The 24,722-nt window shown below is 35.7% G+C and overlaps 1 protein-coding gene across 12 annotated transcripts in view; it reads left to right on the forward strand.

The window, feature by feature from the left end:
• The window catches only part of ANKS1B (ankyrin repeat and sterile alpha motif domain containing 1B), a 1,094,885-nt gene that overhangs the window by 625,269 nt on the left and 444,894 nt on the right, over positions 1-24,722 (forward strand). For 9 of the 12 annotated variants that reach the window (XM_059402276.1, XM_059402278.1, XM_059402277.1 and 6 more), the window contains exons 13-14: positions 16,980-17,569; positions 19,478-19,550. In XM_059402276.1, the coding sequence (XP_059258259.1) occupies positions 16,980-17,569; positions 19,478-19,550 (663 nt within the window). The remainder of the gene's footprint in view (positions 1-16,979; positions 17,570-19,477; positions 19,551-24,722) is intronic. The other 3 variants (XM_059402279.1, XM_059402282.1, XM_059402286.1) reach the window with 1 other exon arrangement.

The following is a 24,722-nucleotide window of genomic DNA, read 5'->3' on the forward strand; positions in this document are numbered from 1 at the left end:
ATTAGATAAACTAGTTTAAAAACATTAAAAAAGAAAAGGGTAAAATTTTTTAAAAATTTAGCAGAAGAAAAATAATTGGAAAAAAAAACCCAAACACCAAATTAAATTAACTGTAAGACTAAAGAATCATGGGGAGAAGGCCATGAGTTCAGTGCTTTACTTTTTTCTCCTCCTCTGGAATTCCTCTGCTCTCCTTGGTATTGAACCTGTACTCCTTGGTAGGTGAACTTGGTCCTGACTGGATTTCTTGTTGATCTTCTGGGGGAGGGGCCTGGTGTAGTGATTTTCAAGTGTCTTTGACCCAGGCGGAACTGCACCGCCCTTACCAGAGGCTGGGCTAAGTAATCCATTCGGTTTCACTTTCGGGAGCTTTTGTTTCCTGAGCGCTTTCCCTAGAGTTCCGGAGGACTGGAATGAAAATGGCGGCCTCCTGGTCTCCGGCCCAGAGGAGCCCAGCACTCGGGGCCCCACTCTTCAGTGTGCCCTCAGAGAATAGCGCCCCATAACTCCCGTCTCCCTGGCCTCCGGCCACGCTCCAAGCTCACCCAGGCTGCAACCGGTTCAAGGTAACCCTGAGCTGAAAGCTCACTCCTCAGCTCTGTCTCTGTAGCCGGCTTCCCCGTTCTAATACCTGCAAGCTCTGCGACATTCAAACACCCCCGATCCTTCTGTAACCCTGTGGGACGTGGGCCCACACTGACCCCACGTGGGCTTCACCCCGGTTTAGCCTCTGGAGAGATGTCCCTCAGTGGAACAGACTTTTAAAAGTCCCGATTTTGTGCTCCGTTGCTCTGCTGCTTGCGGGAAGCCGGCTCCTCCCCCCACCAGGTCTATCTTCCTGTTGCTTTGGATTCACTTCTCTGCCAGTCCTACTTTTCAGAAAGTGGTTGACTTTCTGTTTCTAGAATTGCTGTTCTTCTTCTCTTGGATCTCCCATTGGATTTGTAGGTGTTTGCAATGTTTACATAAGCTATCTAGCTGATCTGCTACCTGAAGTAGCCTCAGCCTGCTACTTCTCCACCATCTTCGCTCCTTGTTCTCTTTAGTGATTTAGGATACAAATACAAAATGCAACCTATGATTATTTTTGCATGATTATCATTTTTCTGAATATCCTAGAGCAATTAGAATGCTTAAAAATTACCAAAACTCCATGAATTTCTTTCGTGTTCTTTATAAATACACATTTAAGGGGAATCTTAGTTTTAAAAAGATTTGCTTTGTGTTCATAATTATAGTAAGCTTCTTCATTTATGTAATACTCAGGATTATTTATTGATTTATATAGTGTGTCATATATTACAAAGTGCTAACATGCATGGCAAAGCAATTTATTATTAATTCTACCTAATTTAGTAGGGTAAAATCAGTTAGAGTCACAATGAGATGGATTTTTAATTTAATGTCATTTTTTGAGAGAGAGAGCATATACAAGTGGGATGGGAGTGGTGGGGGAAAGGGGCAGAGGGCGAGAATCTTAAGGAGACTCTGTGCTGAGTGTGGAGCCCAATACAGGACTCAATCTTAAAATCCTGAAATCTTACCTGAGCTGAAATCAAGAGTTGAACGCTTAACCAATCCACCCAGGTGCCCCTTAACTGGATTTATTTAACTGAAATCTTTATGAATACACTTTTTATAATAAAAAAAAATTTACTACAAGGTATTATGGCAGATGAAGTGCTCTGAGTTATCTTTCTGCAACAGAACAAATACAATCTGAACAGGACATTCTTTTAGATGTTGCCTGCTCTAACAAGCTTTGCTCTCTAAAATGTGTATTAGAAGACAAGAAAGTCAATATTTCTCGGAGTGCATATGTCAATAATAGCACTGCTACTTAGACTCTGTGCCCTGGTTCAGTGATTAAAGTTAGGAGGCTGAGTCAAGGGAAACTGAAGGCAAATATAAAGTCTCTCTGGAGGGAAATGACAGGGTTTCATAGATTAAGATCAAGTAGTGAGGTAACAATAAATTACTTCTATTCGCCTTAAATAGCAAATCACTGTAAGTAGGTATCATCAAAAAAAGCAAATGCATATCTAGTTTCCAGTGACTATAGGCATTGTTACTGAAAATAGGAAATAAAACAATAATAAATTTAGAAGTTATAATATATTTCAAAAACTAAATGCCCAATCACAAAGATGAGTAAAAACAAGGAGTATCAGTAAATAGCAGGCAAATTTGAAAAATAAATGGCATTTCTCAATATGAAAAATATAACACTTGAAATTTAAAAAAAAATTCTAAATGAGAGACATCTGCATGGCTCAGTCAGTTAAGCATCTTCCTTCAGCTCAGGTCATGATCCCAAGGTCCTGGGATTGGGTCTCATAGTGACCAGAGAGAGAAGCAGGTTCCAAGCGCTTAGCTTGGAACCTGCTTCTCTCTCTGCCCCTCTATCTGCTCGTGTGCTCTCTCTCTCTCTCTGACAAATAAATAAATAAAGTCTTTTTAAAAATTCTAAATGAGGGGCACATGGGTGGCTCAGTGGGTTAAAGCCTCTGCCTTCAGGACAGGTCATGGTTTCAGGGTCCTGGGATCGAGCCCTGCATCAGGCTCTCTGCTCAGCAGGGAGCCTGCTTCCCCCTCTGTCTCTGCCTGCTCTCTGCCTACTTGTGATCTCTCTCTGTAAAATAAATAAAATCTTTTAAAAAAACTTCTAAATGAACGGAATTTCAAAATAGCAGATTAGGCAGAGATGAAGAGAGAATTGGTAACTTGGATGAGAAATTTGAAGAAATTGCCCAAAGTGTAGCACAGAGACCCAAAGAGGCAAAAATGAGGAAGACATGAAAAGATATGAAAGATGGAATAATAAGGGTAACATGCACTTAATCAGATATTCAGGATGAAATAAAAAGAGTATATAGGATAGGAAGTTTTGTGATGGATAATGGCTGAATTTTTTCCACAACTGTTAAAACATGAAATCAAAGGTCATGGACACACAGTGTATTTCAAACAGGACAAATAAAGGGAAATCCACACTAAGATACATTATTATGAAATTGAAAAATACAAAAGAGGTTCTCAAAGCAAATAGAGAAATGATGGGTCACCTGCAACAAAAAACATAGGTGTAATGATAGCCATCTTATCAAGAAAATGATAGATGCCAAAAGGAGTACAATAATATCTTCAAAGTAGGAGAGAAAATAATCATCAGTCTAAAAAAGTCTTGTGAACTTTATAAACCTTATTTTTAATAAATGAAAATGTAATATAAATTTATTTAGTTAAAAAACTGAAAGCATTTATCACCAAGACTTATTTTTTCCAAAAGATAAATCTCAAAGGTTACTTCATGAAAGAAAATGATCTCAAGATGTTCTGAGGAAGTAATAATGAATAAATAAGACAGTAAACATATATGCAAATTAAAATAAAAATAGTCTGAATAAAATAATAATATCTGATTTGGAAAAGTAAACAGAATTAAAACACTAAGAACAGCATGTATTAGAGAACAAGTAAATTTCAAGTGATCTAAAATCTTAAAACTGTTGAGGAAGTGGGTGGATAAGGTACTGTTAAACTTCAGACTTTGTTAAATTAAAAATGTATGGTAAATTTTTAAGTATACCAAAAGAACAAAAATAAATTACATAAATTCCAAGATATAAGAAAAATACTAATGAGAAAAAAAGAACAAAAAAGGGACTAGAGATGAAAAAAGAATATGAAAGATAAATAGATATCAAAACATAAAGTAGTAGAACAAAATCGAAATATGTAACCACCAAAATCCACATAAATTTGCTAATTTCACCAGTTAAAATGAGGAGGTTGTTTAGATGGTAGAAAAATAAAATCCAGATTTTTGCTCTTTAAAACAGACACAGCTATAGCTAAGAGCACACAGCCCCACACAAGGAAGGAAAGATGAAAGAAGTTATACCTGAGAAATACTAGCTCAAAGAAAATTGGGTAACTATATCAGTTTCAAGCCAAGTAGACTTTAACACTAGAGGCGTTTCCAGGTTATAAAAAGTCACTATGGAATGGGCACCTGGGTGGCTCAGTGGGTTAAGCCTCTGCCTTTGGCTCAGGTCATGATCTCAGAATCCTGGGATTGAGTCCAGCATCAGGCTCTCTGCTCAACAGGGAGCCTGCTTCCCCCCTCTCTCTGCCTGCCTTTCTGCCTACTTGTGCTCTCTCTCTCTCTGTCAAATAAATAAATAAAATCTTTTTTTTAAAAAAAGTCACTATGGAATATTACAATGTTCAATTCACCAGGGAAATATAAAATTCTAAATATATATACTTAAAGATTATGCATATGATATGCATCATATGCTATATATATATTTAATAGAAGTAGAAGGAAAAATCACAAGTCCACTAAAACAGGGAGATTTCAACATACCTCAATTAATGGAATATTTTAACAGCTCAATTAATAAACTTAATCTAGGAAAATACAGAAAATACATAGAGCTTGGTACTCAACAATTAGAGAATACATGCTATTCTCATGAAACATTGATAAAAATCTATCTTAACTTGGCTATATGCAAGTTTCAATGCACACCAAAGACTCAGATCCATATATATAGTACATTTTAAAAACTCCTATATATATCCCCATCACAATATGAATTTAAATACACACATTCCAAGTAACTCATGAAAAATGAGACACCAAATTCTAACTTAAAGATGTTTATATTTAAATAAAAATGTAAATATAAATATCAAACATGGTAAAAGCAGCATAAGTGGAACTTAGAAATGTTAAATCTTTATATTAGAAAGTAATAAATGCTAAAGACTAATGAGCTAAACACAAATTAAAGAAATTTTTATAAGAAATGATAGAAAAAACCCAGGAAAGTAGGAAAAAGGAAATGGTAATGAACAGAAATGAATGAAAAAGTAATAAAAACTGCTATACAAAATCAGAAACAGAATTTTTATACACCTAAAAGTAGATATAATATATTATTTGTTACAAGGGGATAGGTCTGTGATGCATCAGTTTTACACAATTCACAGCACTCTCCATAGCACACACCCTCCCTAATGTCCATCACTCAGCTTCCCCATCCCTCCCAACCTCCTCCCCTCCAGCAACCCTCTGTTTGTTTCCTGAGATTAAAAGTCTTTTATGCTTTGTCTCCCTCTCTGGTTTCATCCTGTTTGATTCTTCCCTCCCTTCTCCTATGATCCTCTGTCTGAGCCCAGATCATTTTAAAGGTAAATTAAATATAGCTCTTAAGAAACAGAGAAAGACAACTATCATTTGATCTCCCTGATATGAGGAAGTGGAGATGCAACCTGGGGGGTTGGGGGGGCAATAGGAAAAGAATAAATGAAACAAGTTGGGCTCAGGAGGGAGACAAACCATAAGAGACTCTTAATCTCACAAAACAAACTGAGGGTTGCTAGGGGAAGGGGAGGTCGGGAGAGGGTGGTTGGGTTATGGACATTGGGGAGGGTATGTGCTATGGTGAGTGCTGTGAAGTGTGTAAACTTGGTGATTCACAGACCTGTACCCCTGGGGCTTTTTATGTTTATAAAAAAAATAAAATAAAATAAATTTTTTTTAAATTTTTTGTAATCTTATACAAACCACTGTAGAAAATTGAAAAAGTGGAAATTTTCTCCAACTAGTTCATATGACACTAGTAAGATTCATATCAAAACTACATAGTATAAGAAAGGAAAGACTACAGGCCTGTTTCATTCATTAACGTAGATGCAAAAGTCCTAAACAAAGTACTAGTAAACCAAATTTAGTGGGACATTAAAAGGAAAATTCATTTTGGCCAGTTCATCCCATTAATATCCAGTGTGTTTAACATAAGAAAATGTGTTCTTTACACTAACAGATTAAAGGAGAAAAACTACATCATCAACTCAATAGGTGAAGAAAATCATTTGACAGAAACTCAATATTCACTTATAATTCAGCAAAGTTGGAATATGAAAGAAAGTATTTAACTTAATAAATGATATGTATCCAAAAATTAGAGAAAGCATCATTTTTAAAAGGGAAACATTAGAGGTATTCTGTGGTAGAAGTGATTACTGCTCTCAATTCTTCACTCCCTTTTCTTCCTGTTACACTGTACTGCAGTATAGTACGTGGCATTTATATTCCCACTCCATTTACTTTAGGCTTAGACACATGACTTTATTCTGTCAGTAGATGTGAGAAGTGATAGTGTGCCAGTCCCTTCAGCAAGACATTAAGAGTCATCACCCATTTCCACTGTGGAAAGATACATCATGTAACCTCTGAACAACTCCATTGCACACTCATGAGATAATGAGAGTGAAAAGGGCAAATAAATGTCGTGGTATTAGTCTGAAAATTGTTTTGATCTCATGGAACCCCTGAGAAGATCTTGGGGACCCCAAGCATCCCTGAACAACACTTAGAGAAATACTACTTTAGCATGGCATTTCCTACACCATGCTAGAACGTGCGTTCTTCCACAACCACAATGGAACAAAATCAGAAAATTACCATCAATACATTGCTACCATCTATTCTTCAGACCTCATTCAGGTTTTCCTACTTTCCCCAGTAATAATTTCTGTGAGAAGAGAATCTAGCTGAGGATCCCATGTTGCATTTAGTTGTCATGTCTCTTTAGTCTCAAAAAATTGGGTTTTATCTCATATTTCTGCCTGAGTAGATTTAGATTATGCATCTTTGGCAGGAAAATTCAAAAGTGATTCTATGTTTTTCTCATTGCATCCTAGCAGGTGGGCCAAGATTTTTATTTGCTATATTATTGGTGATGTTCTTCTTGATCATTTGATTAGGATAGCACCTTGCAGAATTCTTCACTGCAGTGTTACTTTCTCACTTTATAATTAAGTATTTTATGGGGAGGTCATTGAAATTATTTAAATTTCTCATTCCTAATCAAACTTTTAAATCATTCATTTATTTATATATTTTTATGGGCTCATGTGTTCCTATTTTATCTGATAGATTATAACCCATTAACTGTCATAACTTATTTTGTTCCTAAAATTGTCCTCAATCTAAACAGTTGGAGCCAAGCCAATCTCGCTTCTCTATCCTCCTAACATGCCTCATCACTCTGAGTACTTCTTTGCTTTCTGGCACAAGGTTCCAGGCTCATCTTACACCTTCCCTTCATTGGCTATAATATAGTAATTTCTCAATGGACCATTGTTGATTTGAGTGGAAAATATATTTAGAAGCCAAAATGTAGGCTTTACTTACTGCTACTGGGATTTCAATTTCCCACACCTTCTTAGTTGACAGAGGTAGGTAATCTATATGTATAAATACATATACACAAAAATACATATTTACATCTCTTTTTATTTATGTATCTTGAAAACATTGGTATCTCCAATTCCAATCTAACATCATAGGTTCACTCTAGTTTTCTTCCTCTTCATATTTAAAAATTCTCCCTTAAACTGTTTGGTAAGAAATGTGGCTCCCATTATCCATGTAGTTGCTTATTTGATTAACCTCTCTGTAAATAACAAATCTCCCAGATTCGCATCCTCACCACTCAGACAGCTTTCTCCCCTTGACTGAAATTTGATTCTCCATACCAGTTTATCTCTCTGTGTAAACACCCCGCTCATCCTCCTGGGGCTGCACCTTACAGCAGGCCATTGCTGTACATGCTCCTTTCTCTGATTGGGCTTTGACATCCCATGCCAGGCTACTCCATGCATGAACACTTTTCTCTTCTGGACAGGGACATTTTCCTTGCCCTGTTTCATGGTTTTGACAACCCTAGACCACCTCTCTGCAGGGATATTCTCCTTGTTTTGCTAATTCCTTCCGCCAGGCCATTCCCCCTTTATAGGTTCTTTCCCACCCCCAGGTGGACCCTGACACTCCATACTGGGCTACTCCACATGTGGACACCCTCCTAACCCTGCATGGACCCCAACATGCCATTCTGGATTGCCCCAAACATGGGCACCACCATTACCCTCTTTAAGCCCTGATTCTCAACTCTGGGTCACTGCAAATCTCCATTCTCCACTGAAGGTATGGATGCATCTCACTTTTCCTCATCTAATGACTTTAGGACTGAATTGTATGGAGTGAATGGGAAAAAGAAAAGGAAATGACCAGGCATCTCATATCTGAGCCTCTACTTATCATATAGGTTTTTCCTTCAGATCTTAGAATATTTTAATTTATTAAAAATACTTTTTAATTTTAGGGTTGCAGTTTTCAAACTCCTTGGGGCCACTTTTTTTTTAACAGAATACTCATTTTTAGGAAATTTTTTTAAAGATCTTATTTATTTATTTATTTATTTGATACAGAGAGAGAGAGAGAGAGAGATCACAAATAGGCTGAGAGTCAGAGAGAGAGGAGGAAGCAGGCTCCCTGCTGAGCAGAGAGTTCAATGTGGGGCTCGATTCCAGGCCCCTGGGATCATGACCTGAGCTGAAGGCAGAGGCTTTAACCCACTGAGCCACCCAGGGGCCCCGGGGTCACATTTTTTATTTGTTTTTATTGACTCTTCAACATTCATTTTCATTTCTTTTTCTTATAATGTCTTTAAATGGAGTTCTATTAAAATCCTTTTTTATTTACCATGTTTAATGAGAAGAGATGTCCTGAAATATTCATTCAGAAGAGGTTGCTATATGAGAATAGGCATGAGCCATACCGTATGAGAATAATTTTACCCGTTTCACTGCTCAAGGACTTTCTCCTTTGTTCTTACCATGAAGTATTGAGAAATAGGAGAGTTTCTCTGCTTGATTAAGAAAGATTTATCATTACTTTGGTGTTCTCCAGAACTCCATTCACTTTGCTTTCCATAGTAGTAGTAGTAGTCTCAAAGTTTAACATTGTATTTTGCTACTACTACTATGTCCAAGGTCTCCCTTCTCTGGACCACTGCCTCCCATGCCACTCCCACTTGCCCATTATATAAAATGTTTTTTCTCCTTGAGGTCTCTGATATTTTTACCCTGTTCAATTTAGGTTCTGCTCCTGAAAATTTTGTTCAGACTGTCTCTAGCCCTACTAAAAGCATGTCTTTATTGGATATTCCTGAGATTCTCAAGGGCTTAAGCTGCTTCCTGTTGTCTTTTTGCAGGATTTTTTCAAGTTCTGCTAGTTGTTCTCAGATTCTACTGCTTGGCATCCTGCTTAGTACTGGGCCCTTTCCTTTGGTTAATCAGAATCTAATGGCAATTTCATGGGTTGCAGGGTCCATCCAGTTTCATTTTCTTTTCACCACTACAGCTACATAGCTGCAGATCCAGTTCTGGATTTTGTTGCTATCACCTGATTTGGTTTTGCCTATCCATTTTCCAGGTCCACAGGGATTTCTTGATATCTGTTTTATTGAAGTTATCACCATAGCTGGTGTTTTGTTTGTTTGTTATAATCATTGCTCATTTTATTCTTTCATTATTATATGTTTTATTTTAATCTATTTATTTATTTGAGGGAGAGAGGGAGCAGGAGAAGTTTAGAGGGGGGAGGAGAGAGAAAATCTCAAGCAGAATCCCCAATAAACACAAAGCCTGACAAGAGACTCAATCTCAGAACCCTGAGACTGTGACCTGAGATTGACAAGAGTCAAACATTTAACCAACTAAGCCACCCAGGCACCCCCAATTATTATGTTTTTATTTAGATTCTGGTTAGTTAGCATACAATTTAATATTAGCTTCACGTATACAATATGGTTATTCAACAATTCCATACAACACCCAGTGCTCATCACAAGTGCACTCCTTAATCCCCATCACCTACTTAACCCAACTCCCTATCTTTCTGTCTGATAACCATCAAGCTGTTCTCGATAGTAAAGAGTCTGTTTCCTGGTTTGTCTCTCTCTCTTCTTTTTCATCCCTTACTCATTTGTTTTGTTTCTTAAATTCCACATAAATGAAATCATATGGTATTTGTCTTTCTCTGACTGACTTATTCCACTTAGTGTAATACTCTCTAGCTCTATGTATGTTATTGCAAATGGCAAGATTTCATTCTTTTTTATGACTGAATAATATTCCAATATTTCATTCCATTCCATTCCATTCCAATAAGATTCTATTTATGGCTGAATAATATTCCACTCCATAACATTCACATCTTCTTCATCCATTCATCAGTCAATGGACACTTGGGCTATTTCCATAATTAGGCTATTGTAGATAATCTGCCATAAACATTGGGGTACCTGTATCCTTTTAAATTAGTACTTTTGTATTCTTTGGGTAAACACCTATCATAGGGTAGTTCTATTTTTTAACTTTTTAAGGAACCTCCATACTATTTTCCACAGTACCTGTACCAGTTTCTATTCCCTCCAACAGTTTTCTCCACATCCTCACCAACATCTGTTGTTTCTTGTGTTACTGATTTTAGCTATTTTGACAGGTGTGAGGTAGTATTTCATTATAGTTTTGATTTGTATTTCCCTGATGATCAGTTATGTTGAGCATCTTTTCATGTGTCTGTTGGCCCTCTCTATGCCTTCTTTAGAAAAATGTCTATTCATGTCTTCTACCCATCACAATGAGAATTGTGATGCCTCTAGCTTTGCGTTTGTTCTTTTTTAGTTGGATTATTCATTTTGGGGGTACTGAGTTTTATAAATTCTTTATATATCTTGGATACTAAACTTTTATTGGGTATATCATTTGCAAATATTTTCTCCCATTTTGTAGGTTGCCTTTTAGTTTTGTTGATTGTTGCCTTCACTGTTTTTTTATTTTGATTTATTTTGATTTAGTCCCAATAGTTTATTTTTGCTTATGTTTCCCTTGCTTCAGTAGACATATCTGGAAAGAAGTTATTATGGCCAATGTCAAAGAGGTTACTGCCTGTCTTCTTCTCTGAGATTTTTGTGGTTTCAGGTCTCACATGTAGGTCTTTCATCTATTGTGAATATATTTTTGGTATGATATAAAAAAGTGGTCCAATTTCATTCTTTTGCATGTTTTTGTCCAGTTTTCCTAATATCATTTGTTGAAGAGACTGTTTCCTGCTGTATATTCTTTATTGCTTTGTTGAAGATTAATTAACCATAGTTATGGGTTCATTTCTGGGATTTCTATTTTGTTCTGTTGATCTATGTGTCTATTTTTGTGCCAATACCATATGTTTTGATCACTACAGCTTTGTAATATAACTTAAAGTCTAGAATTGTGATGCCTCTAGCTTTGCGTTTCTTTATCATAAATGACACATTAGACCAGATGGACTTAATACAGATGCTTAGAACATTCAATCCTAAAACAAGAATACATATTCTTTTCAAGTACACATGGATCATTCTCCAGAATAGGTCACATATAAGGTCACAAAACAGGCCTCAACAAATAGAAAAAGATCAAAGTCATACCATGCATATTTTCTGACCACAATGCTATGAAACTGGAAGTCAACCACAAGAAAAAATTTGTAAAGACTACAGATATATTGCAACTAAACAATGAATGGGTTAACCAGGAAATCAAAGAAGAAATAAAAAATACATGGAAACAAATGAAAATGAAAACATAAGGATCCAGATCCTTTGGGATGCGGCAAAAGCAGTCTTAAGAGGGAAGTATATAGCAATACAGGCCTACCTCAAGAAGCAAGAAAAATCTCAAATAAAAACCTAGCCTTACATCAAAAGAAGTTAGAAAAAAGAAAAACAAACCAAGTCTAAAGCCAGCAGAAGGAAGGAAATAATAAAGATCAGAGCAGAAATAAATGGTATAGAAACTAAAAAAAAAAAAGAAAGAAAGAAAAAAAGAAAAACAATGAAACCAGGAGCTGGTTCTTTGAAAAAATTAACAAAATTGATAAATCTCCAGCCTGATTTATCAATAAGAAAAGAGAAAAGACCCAAAGAAATAAAATCACAAATGAGAGAGGAAAAATAACAACCAACACCACAGGATTTCTATTAATATCAATATCAGCACTCAAATCCCTGGAAATGGAGAAATTTTTTATTTTCTAAAGAGAAATAAAATGACCCAGAAGACAAAAGTTATGATTTATTCTACAAGAATAAAATCACTCATTTTCCATAATTTGTTTTTATCTTGACATAAAATTTGAGATTTTATTGTTATTCAGGTATTTATATGCTAAAGACAGGGCAAAGATGAGTAAAAAGAGATGGAAATGCTTACTTATTAGATACTTTCTCTGACATTTCTTTGAAATGCTAATGATGCTTTGAGTAACTATCAGATTGGAATTCACACATATTTAGTTCTATACCTTAGCATGAAATATCCACTTATCAAAAGAGAAGTGTGAAATTAAATGAGACAAGTTATGAAAACAGTTTAATCTATATACTTTACCTAGTTACAGTAAAAAAATAGTAAGAAAGTGCAAAAATTCTTCCCAAAGTATATTTTCAAAACATATAAGCAGAAACAAAGGAGTAAATCCTATTATATTTACTATGTCAAAATAACAATCTTTATTGAGTATCTAATACAATCACTACTATATTTATTTGTAAAAATGAAACCCTTTAGATTAAAAATTATAATAGAAGAAATAATATTTAATGTCTTCTATGCCACTGGCATTGTTCTAACTGCTTTACTTCTGTTATTTTATTAAGTCTTCACAACACTTATAGGTGTATACTATTACTATTACTATTACTATTACTAAAATCTTTTTAAGATTTTATTTATTTATTTGACAGACAGAGGTCACAAGTAGGCAGAGAGGCAGGCAGAGAGAGAGGAGGAAGTAGGCTCCCCGCTGAGCAGAGAACCCAATGTGGGCCTTGATCCCAGGACTCTGGGATCTTGACCTGAGCTGAAGGCAGAGGCTTTAACCCACTGAGCCACCCAGGCACCCCAAGAATATATTTTGAACATTATATTAATTCTTCTCTGAAAACTGGGACACAGCCTGAATCATGGTATATCAACCACTCCAAAACTCAATATCTTAAAATAATAGCCATTTATATAGCTCATGATTCTGGGGAGTATTTTCTTCTGGTCTGGGCCAGCCTCAGCTAATCTTGGCTAGGTTTTCTCATCATCGGTGGTCAGTTGGCATATTGGCCTGGGATTGATAGGTCATGGATGACCTCACTCAAATGTAAGAAAGTTGGCTATCATCTAAGGTAACAGAGATGGCTGATGTATAACCCACGCCTTTTTGCTTCAGGTTTGTTTTGTTTTGTTTTTTGGTTTTGATTCTTTAACATCTTGGGACCTTTTTGTCCCTGGAGGAACCGCCCCTCCCAGGGCTAGCTATATCTTAGAGATAGTAAACATGCCTTTCATATGCAAACCAACCAATCTAGAGCCATACCCCAACCACACTCAGGGCCTCCTATCACCAGGCCTAATCACACCAGGGCCAGGTATCAAACAACTAGGGAGAGTCTCTATCTAAGCTCTAGAAGCTGCTGAAATGATTCTAGCCAATCAGACTAGCGAATCCTAAACCTGATTACCATGTTTCTTCCTCTCCTTCAGGGAGAAATGACAATAAAGGCTCCAGCCCTCCTTGTCCCTTACTCATTTGGCCTCCTAACTAACCCTGGGTTTCCCCCATTTCCCCCACCCCAGGGCATGACATCCTCCCTTCTCTTGGAATCTGTAACAGTTTATCTTTTCAATGGCAATTGTCTCCTGATCTGTTAGCCCCATCATACTTGAAAAACAATAAAACCTACAATTTCAAACAACAGGGTAATAATGTAGTTCATTATCTTTCAGACAAATTTGGGCTTGTTCACCTGTCAGCAAGTTTGCAAGCCCCCAGTGTACAAGTGCTTTTCAAGTCTCTGCTTCTATTATGTTGGCTGTTGTCCCATAGACCAAAGCAAGGCACACGGCCATCCCCAGAGTCATGTGGGAAGAATGGATACAGAGTAGAGTTTGGCTACAGGGAGCTGTTGCATAGTGGGGCCATTCCTGCCATCAATCCACCAAATACAAATTTGGGGAGCTTTTATATCAACTTGCCATTCTCTTTGATATGAGTAATCTTTAGAGGTTGGCCACTGAAACAAGCAAGTAAATAGTTGCCTTTTGATAATTCTTAATAAAAATGTTACCAAGTATCACGATGCTAGGAACTATTATTCAAAAGACAAAGTTTATATGCTAATACTTAAATTTTCTTTTACTTAGAGAAGCGATTGCTTATCACTAGAGGACTTAGACAATATAAAGCATTTTGAAATTGCGATTATAGTCATTTTGGTGAAACCACAGAGGGGATAATAACCTAATAATAATATTCACAGAATACTTTAAATAAAATTATGCCCTTTAAACTCTCATTTATCATGATTATGGTAAAAAATCTCTTGACTGAGATTTACAGAATCTTTTTCCCACAATAGGCTAACTATTTTCAATTTTCTTTTCATAACCAAACCCTTTGGCCTTCTTTAGTAACTTTCAAAATAAAATTCTAAACGTCCTTATTTCTGAATTCCTCCTTCCTTTTACATTTCTTACCCATTCCTGTCATCCATACCAATCTATTATGTTGTAAAGCACTATGGATCCAAGTAGCGTAGGAAAGAAAAAGAGAAAATTGATTGGAACAGAATGCCAGGTTTTAGTTCCTCTTGGTATAATTCTGCTTCCATGGAAGTAGAAAAAAAAAACAAAAACTTTTTTAGTTCTCTTATCCCAAATTCCAGTAATAGTCATAAATAGGAGAAACACATGCCCTCCCACAAAGTCTACTTCTTTCCTTTGAACCCTAGACTGTTTTTCTATCTAAATACTAATATATTTTCCAGGCTAGTGGATATGGGAATCTGTTAGATCTTGGTTTGAATCTCAGCTTAACCTCTAACTAGCTAGGAAAATTTCAGTAACAAGTTGTTTAAATGTTTGTTTTTACTTTCAAAAAATGGATATAAAAGACCATAAACCCTAGCTTTAGTGAGAATTCAGAGCTGTGTTCACTCACTCTGCACTCACTATTGTACCCCAGGAAGGGTCTCTGTCTTGAGGGAAGGACAAAAGTAGTTATTATCAAGGACATAGTGTTGCTACAATGGAAAGGGATGCAGGTTTTGTGAGAAGACAGAGAGATTATTGTAGTGCTAGGTAGGTGCAGTGTTTCTCCTTTAGATTGTTGTCTTTGGGACCTCTCTTCCTATCACTCTTCTCTCTTCCATCTCAGGATATCATTGTGACAAGGTCTGAGCAGGGGACATCTGCTTGGAAAGCCAAACAAAAACCAGGGTTAGGTATGAGGATATGCAAGGTCAGGAACAAACCTGCCTCATCATCAATGAGGGAGAGAACAGTGCAGGGACTTGTGACCAAAGAGTAATAAGGAGCATTGGTTTGTCTGTAGCATTCTCTGGGCAAGTATCTATTAAGATTTGTTATGGTTGCCAATTTGTTTAAATATGTGAGTCCAATATTTTAGCTATATCTCTATCAGATAATCATAATTATTATTAATCATTTCACAGGTTTGTTATGCAGATCAAGTGAGATCTTGTAAATATGACCCCTAATCCAGTGACTATAAAATAGTACATACCTGTTAAATGTTACTTGTTAATTTATGAAAACTTTGGTGTTTGGAATTTATAATAATAACCAATGTACTTAAAGTGCAAGTCAGCAAGTCAGCTTTGGATTTTTATTATCCACCACATTGGCTATTTTTGACTCTTTCTACAAGATTAGGTTATGAGCTTATCCCATAATTTAACTTCTGATTGTGGCAAATCTTCAGCTATATGAACTAACTGACCAATCAAAAAAGTATACTGACATCCTTTGCTAAGTTCTTTGGCCAGGGTTTTACACAGTATATCTTTAAGATATAAATTAGATTATACAAAAGAATTGTATATTTTGTCTCAGAGAATATTTACGTTTTATCTTAGAAAAAATTACAAAGCAATAATTTTTTTTTCTTTTCTGAGTTATTCTCTTTTTTTAAAGATTTTATTTATTTATTTATTTGACAGAGAGAGAGATCACAAGTAGGCAGAGAGTCAGGCAGAAGGAGAGGGAGTAGCAGGCTCCCTGCTGAGCAGAGAGCCTGAAGCAGGGCTTGATCCCAGGACCCTGAGACCATGACCTGAGCCAAAGGCAGAGGCTTAACCCACTGAGCCGCCCAGGCACCCCTCTGTGTTACTCTTTCAAAGATCTGAAGAAATTAAAAAATAACTAATGCTATTTCAGAGAAGAAAGAAAAAGAGAGCTTTGTGTTAATGGCTCAACATCAGTTTCTTATAAAAGGATCTCACTTTTTAGTGATATTATGGGTTGCATTGTTTGCTTACATTAAGCCTGAAGAAATCTTTTTTGTCCAAATTATAGAATTTATAGAATTATTCTTTATTTTATATTTTATATTGAAAGTAATATTCTCAGTATTTTTTAAATTACTTCTGCATTGTTTGCCTACATTAAGCCTGAACAAATCCTTTTTGTCTAAGTGATAGAACTTATAGAATAATTCTTTATTTAATTTTTTTAAATATTTTTTTAGATTTTATATTTAAAGTAATATTATCAGTATTTTTAAATTACTTCTTAATTTAAACTTTAAATTAATTCTAATTATACTTCTTTCAAAGATTTTGTTTCTGAATTTATTTGCTGGGAGAAGAGCAAAGGGGTGTTATTATGTATAATCTTGATTTACCTGCCCAATGTCCTACTACACAATGATTCATTTATTGTGAGGGTTTGGACATGAGTGTTTCACTTTAAGTGAAGTTTTGTTATTCAATATAAAATATATCTGGGAACAAGGAAGAACAGTGTACAATTACTCAATTAATACTCAGTTCATATCTTTGAAATGTACTGTAAGGTATATCAGAAAGATCCAGTTCACACACACACACACATTCATCTTATACATGGTACTGTAGGATCATGAATGTTTCATAAAGTGAAGATATCATTGTACCAACAAATAAAATGTCTAAGTATTGCACAAGTTTGAAAAGGCACTGCTGTCATAACAGGGCTTTTGGAGTCCTTATAATCAACCATCCTGACGTCTTTCCTCTCTTTTGCAGATGACCCTTCTCAACAGGAAGACAGTGATCCTCCAAAAGAATATGATCCTGGGCAATTTGAGGGCCTTCTCCATGGATCCTCTCCAGCCTGTGAGTGCCCTGAAAACCCATTTCATCTCTATGGGAAAAGAGATGAACGTGAAGAAGGACAAGATGAAGTTAGTTTGGCAAATAGTCCTTTGCCTTTCAAGAAGTCTCCAATAGCAAATAATTCAGAAACTTTGGTAAAGAAAATTAAACCCAAAGTGGTCAGTCGAACAATTTTTCACAAAAAAAGCAACCAACTTGAAAACCATACCATTGTTGGCACAAGAACAACTAGGAGTGGATCCCGGAATGGGGACCAGTGGATTATGAACACAGGAGGATTTGTGGAGAGAGCCTGTACCTTGGGGAGAATAAGGTCATTGCCAAAAGCCCTGATTGACATGCATTTGTCAAAAACCGTCTCTAAATCAGATTCTGATCTCATTGCATACCCTTCAAATGAGAAAACATCAAAAGTTAACTGGAGTGAATCTTCAACTGCTGATCATAGTTCTAAAGGGAATTCTGAAAGAACACCATCCTTCACTTCTGAATGGGAAGAAGTAAGACTTGTTCTTCTTGTTGTTGTTTATATAAGACTTTGGAGCATGGGAAGTTTGGGGGGAAGCATTTTCAGTTTTTTAAGTCTTTCAGAGGCAAAACAAAAATAAAAACAAAACAAAACAAAACAAAAAACAAAAGCAACCAAAAACAGCAATAACAACTAACAGACATAGACAGTTACAAGTGGAAGGGCAGGATTCTAGGGGTAATACATGATAATTTCACAGCTAGTGTAAAAACAAATACAATTCCACACATGTGGAGAAATCTATTGTTTCCATAGAAATTGATGTCGAGCAGAAGTAATAACTAGCTATGAGGTACAAGAGAATGTCGACATTATGTCCTATCAAGCACTGTAGCAGACAAATTGAGAAAAACTTTCATATTTCTGCAGCCCTGTATCATTCTGCTAGTTGCTAAATTCTTTCTTAGCTCATCTCCCATTTTTAAAGTAACTTAAGTTTTCATAAACTCCTTATAATCCTAACCTTAATGTGCTGGCTTGGGGTGCCTAGTTGTTTAAACATCCAACACTTGATTTTGGCTCAGGTCATGATCTTAGGGTTGTGAGATTGTGCTCAATGCTGTGCTTGGCCCTGGGCATGGAGCCTGCTTAAGATTCTTTCTCTGACTCTCACCTACTGCTCATGCTCTCTCTCGGAAAAAAAAAAAAAAAAGAATAGTCCTGGCTCTTCTCCAAGTGCCTTATAAAAAACCCAAATTACTTAATATTTCCCTTTTACAGTTTTCAGAGAGACATTAAAGAAAAAATATGTTGAGGTCATGTATCACCAATTTAAGCTATACTTAAAGACAAAGTCCTTCATTTTATACAATTAGTCAGAAAGTAAGTGTCCTTTCAAGTTTATGAAATATCATCCTTGTCTCTAAGGAGGACTAAATTAAGTTTCTTACCTTTTCTTGAATTTCTTCAAAGAATGGACCACACTCTCTCTTAGCATTTCATTCTAACATGTCACATTTTCTCCCTCAAAAAAAACTGTGCAGGTGGATTGGGTTTTGAAGTACAATAGGTCACCACAGTATTCTGAGAACTAGAAATGTCTGGTATTGACATTCTGAATTGAGCTATTTAGGAAAATCACTTAATCTCTCTACATCTGTTTCAGCGTGAACAAATGGGACATTTAAGTAATATCCTCTCTGAAACCTCTGTCTTAGGTTGCTAGGATGATGAGGAAGGGATTAAACCATAAACGGTAAAAGCTTAGATAATCATATCTTCCTGTAAATACTGTACTACTAGATTGATAGTCTTCTCAGTCTTTCTTTTTCTTATGTTTATTAACTCTGTAAATAACATCTGAAATCCTTTTTTGGAATGCAGCAGGATTAATTAACATTTAGCCTATCTCTTAGAACTAAGGTGTTTCCCCATGCCTGGATTCTTGAGATTCTGTGTCAGAAATCAACTTGTGGCTAGTCCAGCCATTTAGTAAGACCTTGGTTCCAATGGCCACACCCACAGACTGAAACCCACCACTTCAACAGTCAGAGTTGCATGCTTTCAGAACAGGAAGAATGCCCGAGAGAAGGGATGTGTTCCCACGAATTTATCCTCAGCCCATCCCTTTCTGAATTTAAAGAATACACAATTCCTAACTTACTGACCCATGTAGGTCCAAACAAAGTTCTTTTTAAGAAATATAAAGAAAATGGGATCTGATTTTGAACATTTAAGAAAGGGAAACATAATTCGTATTTTTAAAAGCAATTCAGAAGATGTCTGCTTCCTTTTAAAACTTTCTCAGTCAGTCTCTTAATTGTGGTATTGCAGTAGTAATAATATCAAGAATATATGCTGCTGGCATATGGAAATTATTTTAAAATACAATGCTAAATGTGAATTAATAATTTATTTATATGGCTTTTGTTTCTCACAGATTGACAAAATAATGAATTCCATAGATGTTGGAATTAACAGTGAACTTAAAGAAATGAACGGTGAGACCACAAGTAAGGAAACCTTTCTTTTATGCTGTAATTAGTAAATTGCTCAGGAACTGGCTAGAAAATTATAGGAGACTTTAGATAATTTCATGTTTTTATCATGATAACAGCAGCTACAAATTATTTCCTTCCACTCATATCAAACAACCATGACTTCTAAATATCAATTTTAAGTACACTGATTCAGCACATGGAGGGATTTTTTTCCCCCATATGCTAATAAGCCAGTTAACATTAATGGAGTTTCAACTTTGTGTAGAGTTAAGTATGAAGCACTTCAATTTGTTGTAAAGTATGATGACCTGATACACTGCAATTTCGCATTCAGTGAAATGTCCCAATCATCCTGGCAAGAGTGATTAACACTTTACCCCCAGATTGTGGGCTCCAGTATGGCAAGAACTATGTGTTACTCATCTTCATGTACCCCAGAATGCCTAGCAGAGTGTCTCACGAATAGTTGATTTTGCAGTCACTATTTAATATATTGCCCAATGAAGTATTATTTTTTCTCTATAATTAAAGCTCAGAGTAGAATTCCATTTGCAATTTTCTTTGAAGACTTTTTGCTTCATACTAATGGATGATGTCAAATTCCAGATAGCTAAATATAAAAATAATAGCCCAATTCATGCTAGAGAAACTACTATTTTGGAAAGAATCAAAAGATCTGGCTTCATTTCCACCCAGCCACTAAGTAGTGGTATAACCATAGATTATCACATAGATCTATACAATTTGGAGTTAAAACAAGTGACTGCTAAGCTCTCTGAAGAACTCATGGTTAAGTTGGTAGTGATAGTTGATGGTTTTGTTGCGATGGTAAGATTAAGGTCTGTGAGAAAGAAGTCTAAATATATTATAGGATAAAAGGGATTTTGTGGCCTTTTGACTAGTCACTGGAGCTTTTTAGACAGCACCTCATGTGACTCTTAAGCACAAGAAAGTTGGAAAATGGCTCTCTTATGAGGCACTGGACCAAGGTGGATAAGAAGTTGCATGGAAATCTGAGGTTGCAGTCACTGAAGGGGATATTCAGGCCTAAATGAACACCTCACTCATTTCTCCTATACTGGTACAGATAAGGAATTGCTCTAATATGACTGGACCCCATTTTAATTAAGTGATAATTGTTTAAAAGTTTACATAATTTTTTGAAATGCATATTTATTTAAGATTTTTAAAATTGAAAAATTATTTTTAAAAGTACCAAAATTGTGTGCATATATCTAGGGACACAAATATGACATTAGCTCTGTGTATAGCCACGTCTCTGATACAGAAATGCTGATAAACATTGAAGATTTTTCTAGTATTCAAAGAACTAGCCTAGGAATGTATGTTGCCACATGGTTCTTCTAGACATGCTTACAGAATAATTTCAAGAAAGTGTAGGAATGCATATTTTTAATTGGGATGAAGTAAACATTTTTTTTTTTTATCAATAAGAAATTCCCTGATACTAAGAATGTTCAGGCAGGCACATAGTACTTTTTCTATTGGAAGGCTTAGGTGACATTGAACATTAATGATCTGAAATTCTTCAAACAGATAATATGATATTATAATGAAAGGGTAATGTTATAATAAGAATAAATGTTAAAAATGCCAGTCAGGCAAAGCTGCCTTTCAGGGGCACGTTAGTAGCAAATAAATCCACAGATTATATTCCCTAATTCTCTTTCTACCACTTATACCACCATCCTACCCTGCCTTTATTTACTATTTTTCTACAGTGATAATGAAAATGAAAGTGGAGACTCTGTCCTCAGATTCATTACTACTAACGAAGTCTGGTTCTATATCTCTGTTAATTTTTGCCTCTTAATTTCATATTTATTATACACTAAGTGATTGGCCATGCCATGTGGTATTCCAATTGACCTTTAGGTTATTGTGGATTACAACTTTACTAGACTGCAGGCTTTTCCTTCTTGAGGCTAGATAGACTAGAGAGGTGATAACCCCATGCAAATTCCACAAATACATACTGGGTACCACATGTCATTGGGAAATCAAGTGATGAAATAAAAAGTCAGACAGACATGAATTCAAATCTCAGTTCTGCTATTTACTAGGGTCTTGGCAACTCATTCAATTTCCCAATCAACAGAAACGAGGTTAATATAGGATCATTGTAGAGATATGTCCAATGGCATATGGGTGGAGTCAGACTCATGTAGATATGTATTAAGTTTCAACTCCTCACCTTGCCCTACCACAAGGGAAATGTGGTGTTTGACACTGTGGATTTACATATGTGGAGATAAACACACATTAGCCCTTTCTTTAGGAATTCCATGATGTCAGTTAGTCTCATAGTCTTGATGTTAAATTTGCTATGCTCCCTGGAATAGTAGCTTGTCAATTATAATTCAGGTAGTAACAAACCCAATAGTCAGATGATACCAGAGAAGAGTAACTACTAAAAGAGATCATTAAACTCCAAGATACCCTGGCAAAGAAAAGAGAAAAATCTACTTTATTGACTTTCAAAAAAAAACCACACTAGACAGACTATCAGTGTATGGACTGTATTGGAATCATCTTAAGTACATGAATATAAAAAGTAACATTTAGTTAAAAGGTGTTCTTAAGGCTGGGATTTTTTTTCCTATACTTAACATTAATTATATTCAAAGAGAAATATTCTAGATTCTTATCTTTTAAAAACCTACTTTTTCCAAGATATCAATTCCATCTAAATTTTATTTATAAATGAAAGCTATTAAAATGAATTTATAAAAGATTTTATCATGGAATACACTATATTAGATAGATAAAGCATAACTCGGGCTATTTACTGGTGAGTTCATAGCTCTGAAAACAGTCACTAACATTAATCTGCAACTCCACTTTCGAAGCTTTTGCTCCTTTTCCTCCAAGAGTCTGAGTGCCAAGTTACAGTTCAGAGTCCTTCATAGCTGAGATCCTCATGGAGAGGATAGAGATCTTTAACTGAGAGTTTCTAGGAACCTAGGAACTCACCAAGGCAGAATAAGTTTTATTTCTTCTCCTGATCTAAGCTCTACCTTTGCCCTAGTATGCAAGAACATGTAGTGCCTCACTTGTCCCTTTCCACAAAGAGGGTCTCCTTCTGGGGGGTCAGGACAGACATTTCCACACCCCCAGAAGCTGCTCCTCCCTGATGTTCAGCTGCTTTCAGGCCCTTGGTATTTGCTCACATAGCTCTAGATAATAAGCATCAAGAGATACTTTGCCAACGATGCAGCGGATAGCTGTTTTTCTAATGAGGTTGTTGATGGAAATATCATTCCTTAAATTATAGGAAAACTTTTTTTTTTTTTTAAAGCTATTTACAATTTTCCAGAGTTGTCTTGTTGTGGAAATGACAAAGAGGAAAAGAGCTGAAATGTATTCCTTTCTTACTGGGTGTCAGATATTATGCACTTTTCTCCTGTGAACATTTTTCATTCAGTTCTCAAAATAACTGGGCGAGGTATTATTATACCCATTTTACAGATGAAGAAAGGCTCTGAAAAAGTAAATAATTTGTCAAAATCAACGGCTTCAAAAGTAGGTTTGTTTCTTCCTGAAATCCATTATCCTTTTTTTTTTAAAGATTTTATTTATTTATTTGACAGAAATCACGAGTAGGCAGAGAGAGAGGAGGAAGCAGGCTCCCCGCTTAGCAAAGAGCCCAATACGAGGCTCGATCCCAAGACCCTGGGATCCTGACCTGAGCCGAAGGCAGAGGCTTTAACCCACTGAGCCACCCAGCCCCCATGAAATCCATTATCCTTTCAATCAAATACACTATCTACAGAGAGCAACAGAAGCCAGCCATTTGCTTCTTTCTCTTTACTTCAAATCATACTCATAGGCACTAAAGAGAGCCAACAAAGAGTGTTTAAGTGTAGAACCAGCCACTTCCTCATAGCAAAGCCTAACTATTGGTATAGCGAAAGCTTTATCTCCAACTCCAAAGCCCTCCCATAGTATAGGTCACATGGTCATATATTTAAATGAGTCACAGCTCTAAATATCTCCTGTGTCCCAAAGTGCATAAATGCTGATAAAGACCTAAGTTTCACTTCTTTTCAGAGGAAGACTTTCCCTTGCCTCCAGCAATATTCCTTTTTCCATGAGCTGTTAAATTGCACATTAAAAACCTCTCCATGAGATGCTTTGTAACAGACATAATTTATTTTTGATTTTTATTTCTTTTTACAGCACTATTTTTAATAGAACCAACTGGGGAAGGTGGGTAGTAGAATACGTTAGCACACAAGCACCCTATTTTGTCCAAATTAAGAGAAGACTTATTTTTATTATATTTTATATAACACTTCACTGAGTAGCTTTTTGTTCAGATAGATTAAATCTAAGCAATTCTTAATAATACACTGGCCATGTAAAAATGTGAAGTATAGTAATTATTAGACTAGCATGAGTTAATCTTTATCAAGAGATAGTGTTTAATCAACCAAACAATTGTGTTCTTAGCACAATAGCCACTAAAATCTATTTAAAACTGTTCATTTGAAATAGTTATTAAAAGCTATAATAACCTACACAATATAGATTTTGATCATTAGGATAGAGCTGAGGTTTTCTGGTTTTGAAATTATTAGTAATATTTACATGTGAAATTAGGCTTCTCTTAAAAAATGAAATAGTTGAATATTACTCTATGGCCTAATATTTGCCTATGATGTATCAATAGTTAGAACTGGTATATTGTTTTTAATTCAACTCAATATTTAAGCTTTCTGCAAAAGACCTAGAGCAGGTAACAAGTACAGTCTCTCAGCTATATTGGAATACTTTCCCTAATATCTTTCATATGTGATCAGCCAACAACTGCTCCAATATGTCCCACAATGATATGCTCACTACTTTCAGAGACAATATATTCTACCACTAGGAAGTTCAAATTGTTAACAACTTTATTTTTTGACATAGGTTTGGATATGCACTCTAACAATTACTAGTATTGTGACCTTGAGGAAATCATTTCACAGCCTAAACCTCACTTCCTCACATAGAAAACAGCTATAACAAATATCTGCCTTCCCTCAGCATCATTAGAAAAATCTAATGAATTACTACATGATAAAGTAGTTAGCTGCATTCCTAGTACACAGTAGACTATACTGGATGATATCTCCCCTCTTTGATTTATCTTTTCCCTTCTATCCATTTTCTCTTTAAAAT

The sequence above is a fragment of the Mustela nigripes genome, chromosome 6, assembly GCF_022355385.1.
Source record: "Mustela nigripes isolate SB6536 chromosome 6, MUSNIG.SB6536, whole genome shotgun sequence".
NCBI lineage: Eukaryota > Metazoa > Chordata > Mammalia > Carnivora > Mustelidae > Mustela > Mustela nigripes.